Below are 10877 nucleotides of genomic sequence, written 5' to 3'. Positions count from 1 at the left end.
ATGGGCAACGAGTCCTTTCTGGCCTTCACCACGGCGCACCTGCCCCTGGCCGAGCAGAACCGTGAGTGTCCGGCGCCGTGGGGGGGGGGGGGGGGGAGGGGCGAGGCGGGCGGTGGGGGGGCTCCTCGCGGGGCGCTGGGGCGCTCGCCCCCCCCGGCCCCCAGCCCCCACCCTCGGGTCCCGCCGGCGAGCCTGGAGCCGGCTGCGGTTTCGGGGCCGGCACCCCTCCGCCGGGCCGGCGCCCCTCCCCGCCCCCACCCTGCTCCCACCCTGCTCCCACCCCGCCGGGGGCAAGGCAGGCCTCCACCGAGAGCCCCCTGACGGCAGCGGGGCCGGCCCCAGCATCCGCCCGCCTGCTGCCTGCCACCTCCGTCGCAGAACCTTCTAGGCCTCGCCGTGGCCCTTCTCCATGGCGCTTACCGCCATTTGGCACAACACACATTTCACTCGTTCTGGTTTTTAAAAAGTTTAACAGTTTTGTTCGAGGCTGTACCCCCTCTTAGTACGTTGGCTGACACCTAGAGGTGCTCAATATTTGCTGAAGGGATGGGTGACCGTCGTGGTCTTTAAAAAGAGGACTTTTTCTTGGGACCTCAAGGGCGGAGAGTGGAGGTGATCACCTCCTAGTTCGTGGTACATTATTGCCATTTGTTCCCGCAAGGTGCTTGGATTAACCTGTTGTCCCCCTTCAATGCACCCCCCCACACCACCTTCCCTCACCTCCCACACTCCCCTGTATCTACCCTAATTGTTTTAATGTCTTTAGATAGGTGTATCTTTGAGAACTATTTAATGTTATTTTATGTTTATAGGTGACCTTAATTTACTAAATGATCATTGCTTTTTTTTTTTTTTTGCCTACTTGCATTGTTTTTTTAAGATTTTATTTATTTATTTGAGAGAGAGAGAGCATGAGGGGGAGGAGAGTCAGAGGGAGAAGCAGACTCCCCTGCTGAGCAGGGAGCGGAATGTGGGACTTGATCCCTGGACTCCAGGATCATGACCTGAGCTGAAGGCAGTCCCTTAACCAAGCCACCCAGGCGCCCCTGCCTACTCGCATTGTTTTTGAGAGCTACTCTGGTTGCTGAATGAAGATCCGGTTCATTATTTCTTTTTTTTTTTTAAGATTTTATTTATTTATTTGAGAGAGAGAGAATGAGAGGGAGGAGGGTCAGAGGGAGAAGCAGACTCCCCGCCAAGCAGGGAGCCCGATGCGGGACTCGATCCCGGGACTCCAGGATCATGACCTGAGCCGAAGGCAGTCGCTTAACCAACTGAGCCACCCAGGCACCCCTGGTTCATTATTTCTGATGGCTGGGTGCTATTCTATCATCTGCATATACTACCTTTTGCATTTTAGTTCTCCTTACTAATGGAGACCTACATTGTCTCCAACTCTCTGCCACCATAAGTAATGCTAACGAATTCCAATATCTTTGTTGATTAAGAAATATTTATTGAGCACCTCCAATTTGCCAGGCGATGTTCTAGACCCTGGTAATGAACGAAACAGACAAGTCTAAATGGAACTTACATTCTACTGGGGGCAGACAGTCCACATAAAAAATAAATAGTATGTTATAAGGTGACAACTAAGATGGGGAAAAAGGACACAGTAAGAGGGCTCAGGAATGGTGGTGGTTGTGGGTTGAGATGGTGGCAGCCACAGTTTTAAATAGGGTTATCAGGTTGGGCTTCCTTGGGAACATAATATTGGAGCAAAGAGTTGAAGGAGGTGAGACAGTGAGCCAAGAGGATATTTAGAAGAAAAGTTTCTCAGGCAGAAGAAATAGGGTAAAATTCCTAAGGAGGGAATATGCCTGGGGTGTTTGAGGCACGGGAAAGAGGCCAGCAAAGCTGGATCAGAGCTAAATACAGAGGGAAGTTCACAGGGTGTGGAGCAGAGATCCGGAAGAGCCCATGTGCCACTTTAAGGACCTTGGGGTTGACTTTCAGTAAGATGTGGCATGGTTGAAAGGTTTTGAGCAGAGGAGTGACGTGATGCAGGCTTCCCAAGGGTGTGAGCCATGTGGTTGCATAGGGGGCTGGTACTCGGTTCGATGTTCTGCTATCACTGTCTTGAGATTTTTAATTTTTTTTAAAACATTTTTTTAAAGATTTTATTTATTTAACAGAGAGACGGCGAGAGAGGGAACACAAGCGGGGGAGTGGGAGAGGGAGAAGCAGGCTTCCCGCCGAGCAGGGAGACCAATGGGGGGCTCAATCCCAGGACCCTGGGACCATGACCTGAGCCGAAGGCAGACGCTTAATGACTGAGCCACCCAGGCGTCCCAGAGATTTTTAATTTTTGAACAAGGAACCCTTCATTTTCATTTTGCACTGGGCCCTGCAAACTATGTAACTAATCCTGCATGATCTATATTCTGAAAAGATCACTATGGCTGTTGTGTTGAAAGTACGTTGTAAACGTGGAGGTAAGAAGCCGGTAGACTAAGCTACTACTGTAATCCAGACAAGAGATGGTGGTAGGCTAGAGGGTCAGGGTGGTGGCCGAGAAGGCAGAACCATCTGGGTTCGTTGATGGATTTGAATGTATAGTGTAAGAAAGAGAGATTAGAACATGATTCCTCCAAAGTTTTGGCTGATTAAGTAAAAGGATGGAGTGGCCTCATGCTGAGACAGGGGAAGCTTCTGGTAGGACAGATTTAGGGAGGAAGATCAGGAATTCTGTTTGGGACATGCTGAGTTTGGCATACTTTTTAGATCTCCAAGTAAAAATGTTGAGTAAGCTGGTGGATATATAAATCTGGAGTACTGGAGGGAGGTGTATTTTGAGTCTTTGGTATGTGGGTAGCATTTAAGGAGTGAGAAGAAGAGAAGAGAGAAGAACCAAGCATGTGCCCTGGGGACATTCCATTGTAAAGATACTGGAGAGAAGAGAGATAACCAGCCAAAATTAAGGAAATGACCACTGAGAATCAAAGCCAAGAGATCGTGGTCTCCTAGAAGCAAGTGAAGAAAATGTGTCAAGGAAGGAGTGGTCAGATGAGAGGACTATCCCCTGTGAGGTCAGGTGTGAGGTAGACCGACAATTGGATTTAGTACAGCAGACATCATTGGCGACCATGATGATGGTGGTTTGGGTGGGGTGGTAGAGATGAAAGCCTGATTGGCAAGGGTTCAAGGGTGGAAGGAGGGGAAGTGGAGATAGAAAGAATAGGGGGTTCTTTCTAGGAGTTCTGCCTCAAAGGAAAGCAAAAACATGGTGCAGTGGCCTGGCACAGAAAATGGGGACAAAAGAAGGTCTTTTCAATAAGATGAGAGAATTAATATTATACTTGAATGCTGATGAGAATGATCCAACAGAAACACACACAAATAACGGTAAATAGAGGAGTGGTTGGTTGAACCAACATTGTCCTTGAGAAGACATGAGAGCATCAGTGCTAGGGAGGGAGGGAGGGAGACCGACAGCAGCACTATCCTTTGATCCGCCTGAGATCACCAACTTGTTGACCCTGTTCCTTTCACTGTTCTCCATCCCTGGATAGTCTCCCCTCTTTAACCTGGAATCCCATGGTCAAACATATTCTCTCTTGCAAACACTATCAATTCCTTTGACCCTCGCTGGCTTTGGAACACTTCCTTGGCCAAACCACAACCCTGAATAAATGCAGCTCTACCAAAGCATACTCCAAAACCGTGGATCAATGGATTGGTGATATGGTATCCAAGGCTAGTTGGGAGGGAGTTAGTTGGAACGATGGGTGAAGTATTGTTTTTAAGTTTGTTTCTTTGTTTGTTGAATCAATCAGTCTCTACACCTAACTGATCCTAACAAGGAAGATTAGCATAAAAGTTCCTGTATTGACTTGAATAGACATACCCAGGAGTAGACTGTCAGGTGTAGTGATCAGTCCTTCAGTATGGGAGCACCAGTGGCTGTTCAGATCTGCAATGTGAGGAAGGATTCTATTTCCCTGCATCTTTGTCAACACTTGGTATTATCTGCTTTTATAATTCTTGTCCGTTTGATATAAAGTGTTATCTAATTATTTTATTGTGTTCTTATTACTGGTGAGGCTGAGAGCATCTTGTTAGTAATTCAGATATCCCTTCCTTGTGAATACTGATTCATATCTTTTGCCCATTTATAGCTTTGTTAGCTCCTACAACATCAATAACTGAAAGGTTGTCTATATAGAAGAGAGCTAAGAACTTTATGAGTTGAAAATTTCTTTTTTGGCTTATTTTATTGTCTAGCGATGTTTTTTGTTTTTCGTGATTTTACTATGCAGAACATTTTAATTTTTGGGTATTATGATATCTGCATAAAATGTATAGATTAATTTGAGGGCAGTTGGGGTCTTTATAATATGTATCATGTCTTCATTTATTCAGAACTTTTATGTCCTTAAATAGTGATTGCATCTTTTTCCCATGAAGGTCTAGTTCATTCTTTGATGGGTTAACTCCTAGATAATTTATAATTTTGATTGCTACTGTAACCAAATAACATAATTTTTATTGTTTATTATTATTGTTAATTATTAGTATATTTTCTTCATGCTACTGTGGAGGAACAGTGTTTATTAGTATGTTGTTCTTATATCTAGCAAACTTGCTGGGCCCTTATTGGTTCTAATAATTTGTATATTGATTTTGTATGGTTTCTATCTTAACATTCTTTTTTTCTATAAATAATGGTAGTTGTGTCTTTTTCTTTCCAACTTTATATCTCTTTCTACTTCTTCCACTTTTCAGGGTGCCTGGGTGGCTCAGTCGGTTAAGTATCTGCCTTTGGCTCATGTCATGATCCCAGGGTCCTGGGGTCAAGTCCCACATCAGGCTCCCTGCTCAGGGGGGGGCCTGCTCCTCCCTCTGCCTGCGCTCACTCTTTCTCTCTCTCTCTCTTGCAAATGAATAACTAAAATCTTAAAAAAAAAAAAATACCTGTACTTTTTCTTCTTTTCAAATACTATGTTGAACATTATTAGTAATGTGATGGGCATCCTTTCTAACTACTGAGTTCTCCAAAAAGTGTATCATCATTTTCCAGATAAAAACCTAGATTCAACTGCCATATGATGACACTCATGGGGCCCATGGAGGGGGTGGAAATAGTTCCCCCTAATCCCAAGGAGCCAGCATAGTGCCGAGCAGATAGCTCTAATACACACTTGAAATACTCTTAGCCCTCTATAAATTCATTCATCCAGTTAAACTGAGCTCCTCCCATGTGCCAGGCATCTTAAAAAAAAAAAAAAAAGATTTTATTTATTTATTTGACAGAGAGGGACACAGTGAGAGAGGGAGCACAAGCAGGGGAAGTGGGAGAGGGAGAAGCAGGCTTCCCGTGGAGCAGAGAGCCCGATATGGGGCCTGATCCCAGGAACCCGGGAATCATGACCTGAGCAGAAGGCAGACACTTAATGACTGAGCCACCCAGGCGCCCCTATAAATAAAATCTTTTAAAAAAATAAATAAACAGAAACATGATGGGGGTACCTGGGTGGCTCAGTCGGTTGAGCACCCAACTTGTGATTTTGGCTCAGATCATGATCTCATGGGTCGAGGCATTGAGCCCCACATCAGGCTCGGTGCTCAGCGGGGAGTCTGCTTGAGATTCTCTTTCCTTCTCTCTCTGCCCCTCCCCCCACTCACTCACACTCCCTCTCTCTCGAATAAATAAATCTTTTAAAAAAACCCAGAAATGTGATGGGTGCCTAGCAATTAACTAGGGCAGCAGGAAAAGGGAAGAGTGTTTCTGGCAAAGACAACGGCTTGTGGGAAGGCCTGGGATCTAGAGTGTGGTGTGTTGGAGATGTAGAGAGAGCCTGGGAGGAATGACAACACTGATGAGGAGCCAGGGCCTTGTAGACTATCTCAAGGAACTTCAGTTTGGCCCTCATGGAAAGCCATCAGAAAGTTTTTAAGCAGAAGAGTGACAAGATTGGATTGATATTTTGGGAAGATGCTCCCACTGCAACAGGATTAAGTTAGAGAAAAGCAGATAAACGCCGTCCGGGTTATGGCTGGAGTTGGGGATTGAGTGGGTGTAGCTAGACTGGAAAGAGAAGAGTTAAGAAGTCAAGAACATTTGCATGTTTCTGGCCTGAAGGACTGGTTAGGTGGTGGTGCCACTTGCCGAAACAAGGAATACAGGAGGTAGAGCAGGAAGATGGAGTTTAGTTTTAGAAATGTTGAGTTCGAAGTGCCTACATAGTAGAGACCTCCCATAGGCAGTTCTATTTACGGGCAAGCAGAGAAGTCTGGGCTAGAGGTAAAGATTTGGAAGCCCTGAGTTGATAGATGGTGGCTGAAGTCCCAGTCACAGGCATTCATGAAATCGCTCAGGGGACAGTGTGTGTGGAGTGAGGAGAATGAGAAGGTCAGAGAGGTCAAATATGGTGTCCTAACACCCTGGGGCGGGCCCACAGCCATCTCTCAGAGAAACTTCCAGGTCCAGGATCCTGGGGCCACAGTGGAAATCCTAGGACGTTTTGACCCTCTTCTAACTTTCTTTTTGTCAGTTGCCAGATATAGACTCCGAATAGTTGAGCCACCAAAAGTACCCGTGGAGAAAACAGCCAGCCCTGATAATGATGGTGATGGTGAGTAGGGGGGAGTGGGTTCTCCGGCATGGCCGTGCGGCCCAGCGCCCCCCCCCCCCCCCCCCCGCCAGCCAGTGAGCGCACAACCTCCTTTCTCTCCACACAGGCCCAGCCCTTGAGCCCAACCTGTGGATGTGGGTAAACCCCAACATCGTGTTTCCCCCTGGAAAGCTGGAGGTCCCAGAACCTCGTAAGTGGGAGGATCTGCCAAGCACGCTCCCCTCCCCTCAGCTGCCCCCACAAGAGGAAGACTTCGCCAACTGCTCCTCGGAGGCCACAGTGCCGGGGTCAGGGTCGCTGCCTTCCTCCAGCGAGCAGTCTCCCCCTCGGAAGCGGAAGCCATTTGCCTCTTCCCCCAGCCCCTGGGAGGTAGGAATTTCTGGGCCTGTGGACTGGACTTGGGCTGTAGGCAGGGCTGTTTGCTTAGGGCTAACCAAGGGTGAATGGGTTCAGAAATTAGGCGTGCGCCCTTGGGTTGGGGAGAAGCCCAGGTGGTGGCCCCCCCCCCCCCCGTCCCTGCCACCGCACCCCATGGAGTAGAGGCGGTGGAGTCAGGACCAGTTCCTACTCTGTGCTCCTCTAGCTCACAGAAGAGGAGGAGGCTGAGGACCAGGATGACAGCTGCTCTGTGGCTCTCCCGTCCCCTCACAAAAGGGCCCCCCTCCAGAGTCGGAGGCTCCGGGAAGCCAACAGCCAGGACGGGAGGCTCTGGTCCCGGCCCCCCCTCAATTACTTCCACCTAATTGCACTGGCATTAAGAAACAGTTCCCCCTGTGGCCTCAACGTGCAACAGATCTACAGTTTCACTCGGTATGTGCCAACCGGGGGGCCCTGTGAGGAGGGGGAGGGGAGGGGGCCAGGGCCAGTCTGCCCGTGGCCCTGGGCTGCTGCCTTGGTTTACCATGTGGGTCTGAAAGGATAAGTGTGTTCCAGGCCTCCTTTCCCAGGTGCTGCTTCCGGGGTGTCCCCACATGTGTGTCCACATATCCTGTGTGCCGGAAGATATCCACGTCCACTCCCTTCCACATCTAAAAAAATCCAACCGTTTTAAGATTTTATTTATTTGAGAGAGAAAGAGAGCACAAGCAGGGGGAGCAGCAGAGAGAGAGGGAGAAGCAGGCTTCCCGCCGAGCATGGGGCCCGATGCGAGGCTCCATCCCAGGACCCTGGGATCATGACCTGAGCCGAAGGCAGACTCTTTTTTTTTTTTTTTTAAGATTTTATTTATTTATTTGACAGAGACAGAGACAGCGAGAGCAGGAACACAAGCAGGGGGAGTGGGAGAGGGAGAAGCAGGCTTCCTGCTGAGCCGGGAGCCTGATGCGAGACTCGATCCCAGGACCCTGGGATCATGACCTGAGCCGAAGGCAGTCGCTTAACCAACTGAGCCACCCAGGCGCCCCGAAGGCAGACTCTTAATGACTGAGCCACCCAGGCGCCCCTGTATCTTAGTTCTTTTTTTTTTTTTTTTTTTTTAATTTATTTATTCATGAGAGTCAGAGAGAGAGAGAGAGAGAGACGCAGAGGCAGAGGCAGAGGGAGAAGCAGGCTCCCCGCCTAGCAGGGAGCCGGATGCGGGACTCGATCCTAGGACCCTGGGATCATGACCTGAGCCGAAGGCAGACGCTTAACCATCTGAGCCACCCAGGCGCCCGTATCTTAGTTCTTTAAAACATAAATTCACCTGGGTCAGAAATTCTCCCATCGTCCCTGTCAGGATTTTCCAGTGGAAAGTCTGGTTTCCCCAGCAGTTTCTCACATGCTTTCCCTTTGGGCTAGACTGCCGGCCACAGCTCCCCGCACCCCCAGGGGCCAGGGGTGCCCAGTTGAGAAGGGATTTACATTTAGCTCTGAGAGTCATGTGCACATGGGTGTGAGGAGCTTCTCCGACCTTTTCCCTCTAGCAGGAGAGCCTCAGAATGTTGGTCCACAAGTGGTGTCCTTCCTTGACCAGGATTCCTCTTGCAGGAGTTGGTTAGCCTGATTCTGCTCTGTTCGCGTCGCAAGTCACAGTCCTGAGCCCTCAGAGGGAAGGAGGAAAACGAGCCCGGGAATGGGAACAATAAACTGGGTTTAAAAGATGAGGGTTTGCACAAGCAACGCACCAGGCGGGGTTTTGCCACAGGTTCCATGAGCAAAGAGCCGTTCTTCTGGGCCAGCTTGCCATTCTCCACCGTGAGAGAGGGGCTGGGGCTCCTGGGCCCTGGGGGAGAACAAGAGCGTCAAGATAGGGCCTCCCCCAAAGAAACTGTGCCTTTCCTGACCATTCCTCCCTGTCCACAGACAACATTTCCCCTTTTTCCGGACGGCCCCGGAAGGCTGGAAGAATACTGTCCGTCACAATCTCTGTTTCCGAGACAGCTTTGAGAAAGTCCCGGTCAGCATGCAGGTTGGGGCCAGCGTGCGGCCCCGCTCCTGCCTCTGGAAGTTGACCAAGGAGGGACACCGCCGCTTTGCAGAGGAGGCCCGCGCCCTGGCCTCCACGCGTCTGGAAAGTATCCAGCAGTGCATGAGCCAGCCAGGTGAGAGGCCCTGTCATGCGAGGGGCCCGGGGGAGGGGACCCGGCCATCCTGACTCGAGGCTGAGTGTGCCAGGAGGGAGGCTGGGTCGCACTGTGGGGGTGGGGGGGCATGGCAGTGGCCTGAGACCCTGGCGTGGTGCCTGCCTGAGGTGGGACCCCACCCACACAGCCATGGCCTTGAGGTCCAGGGGGTGGACGGAAAAACCACTGAGGTGCAGTTGGCCTCAGAGCCCGCAGCCTGGGGAAATGGTGGCCACGCTGCGAGAGAAGCATGGTATGAGCGGTCATGTGCAAAGGAGGCTTTTCCTTTTTCTGGAGACCTGGTGGCACTTGGGCCTTGAGGGAGAAGAAGTAGATCATCTGCTGTGAGATGGTCCGGGCTGAGGGAACAGCAGCTGCAGAGGGCAGATAGATTCCATTGACTCTTTTTTTCTTACAGATGTGATGCCCTTCCTCTTTGACCTTTAAATCCAAGAAGCAGGAGTCAGCCCATCCCTTATTAAAGTTACCTGCAGCAGCCTGGTGTGTGTGTGTGTGTGTGGGTGTGTGTGGGTGTGTGTGGGTGTGGTTTCTGAGGATGGGGATGGGGCGGGGGGCGGGGGTCAGCTCTGAGGCTGGAAATGGACACCATTGGCCTGGCGTGCCGCAAAGGGAGCCCATGCTCTTCTTTCCTCAAAGGAAGAAAATACTGCACTCCCTTCAGGATCCTGGAGCCACTCCCATTTTTCTGGATTATGAGAATAATCTTGGGAGATGCTAGCTCATAGCAGCCCGCCACTCACAGGAGGGGATGTAATCAACTGGGAACAGTGGGAAGCAGCCTAAGGAAAGACATCAATTGTGGGGCAGTTGAAGGAGAGACAGACCCTCCGAGCAGGCCAAGAAGGAGCAGTGAGAAGGGCGAGAGGAAAGAGCTATTTTGGAAAAGGGGATAGTCAGGTTCGAGCCTCATTCTCCTCTCCATGTAACCATTTTGAACAAAGGGTGGGAACTTAGAGCCAAGATGCGGACACATCCCCCTTGCTGTTTGTCTGCACCACGTCCTCAGGAGAAGCCAGAGCACCAGCGGATTCAGAGTTCTCAGAGGCTTCAGATCCCAGCCGGACTGCTGGGGCTTTCCTGGTGGCAGGAGCTGGTGTCCAGGGCAGGGCCAGGTGCCAGCCTCAGGTCCGAGGGGAATATGGAGAAGCCCCGTGGGCTGAGGGAGAAAGAACAAGGTTTAAAGCTGCATCCAGATGCCCCAGGCATTCAGACAGTGCTTGAAGACAATACTGAATTTCCCATTGGCCTCTCATTCCCTCTCCTGCTCTCCCCCTAGCCGCCCCCCCCCCCCCCAGCCCAGTCCTGCCTGGAAACACAGCTCCACCCTCAGAACCCAGGGCTTTGGATATCCTCCATGCTGAAGGCAGCCTTTGACCTTGAAGAACTGACCCTTATACCTGGGGCCATAGACAAGGAGTTCAGCCAGGAACCTAACTTGGTATTACACCTAAGCAGAAAGTATTTGTTGCATCATTTTAAGATATACTGAACTTTTCAGGAATGCAACTGTTCTGTAAAATGAAGAATAATTGTGCCTTTTTTTTGGTTAGGAAGTTTACCAAGAGTTGTTTGCCACTTCAGAAAATCACTTCACTGACAGCAAAGCTGCTCTAATTTTTAAGTCAGCGACACCACACGGCTGTATGAGTCTGTGTCTGTATCTGTTGTTCTCTCAGGGATGCTACACGGACAAATAGTTATATCAGGACAGCCAATATAAAGAAAAAGTATTTTCAAT

The 10877-nt window shown here is 49.9% G+C and overlaps 1 protein-coding gene across 1 annotated transcript; it reads left to right on the top strand.

Annotated features, from left to right (window-relative positions):
- FOXR1 (forkhead box R1) lies at positions 1-9565 on the top strand. The gene is made up of 6 exons (XM_045892885.3): positions 1-61; positions 6495-6569; positions 6682-6944; positions 7159-7385; positions 8859-9097; positions 9537-9565. Exons 1-6 carry the CDS (start codon positions 1-3, stop codon positions 9563-9565), a joined length of 894 nt encoding a protein of 297 aa, XP_045748841.1.
- The last annotated feature ends 1312 nt before the right edge of the window (positions 9566-10877 follow it).

The sequence above is a fragment of the Mirounga angustirostris genome, unplaced genomic scaffold, assembly GCF_029215605.1.
Source record: "Mirounga angustirostris isolate CCGP_5_RB_7025 unplaced genomic scaffold, mMirAng1.0.hap1 SCAF_13, whole genome shotgun sequence".
Lineage (NCBI taxonomy): Eukaryota > Metazoa > Chordata > Mammalia > Carnivora > Phocidae > Mirounga > Mirounga angustirostris.
Note: the sequence above shows the minus strand (reverse complement) of the source record. Positions and strands in the feature narration are given on the sequence as shown.

Bases quoted from the DNA above. Each gene is read 5' to 3' on its own strand.
- FOXR1 (XM_045892885.3), top strand. From the start codon at position 1: ATGGGCAACGAGTCCTTTCTGGCCTTCACCACGGCGCACCTGCCCCTG. The intron at 7,386-8,858 runs GTATGTGCCAAC...CCCTGTCCACAG, and splicing joins CAGATCTACAGTTTCACTCG to ACAACATTTCCCCTTTTTCC. The intron at 9,098-9,536 runs GTGAGAGGCCCT...TTTTTCTTACAG, and splicing joins GCAGTGCATGAGCCAGCCAG to ATGTGATGCCCTTCCTCTTT.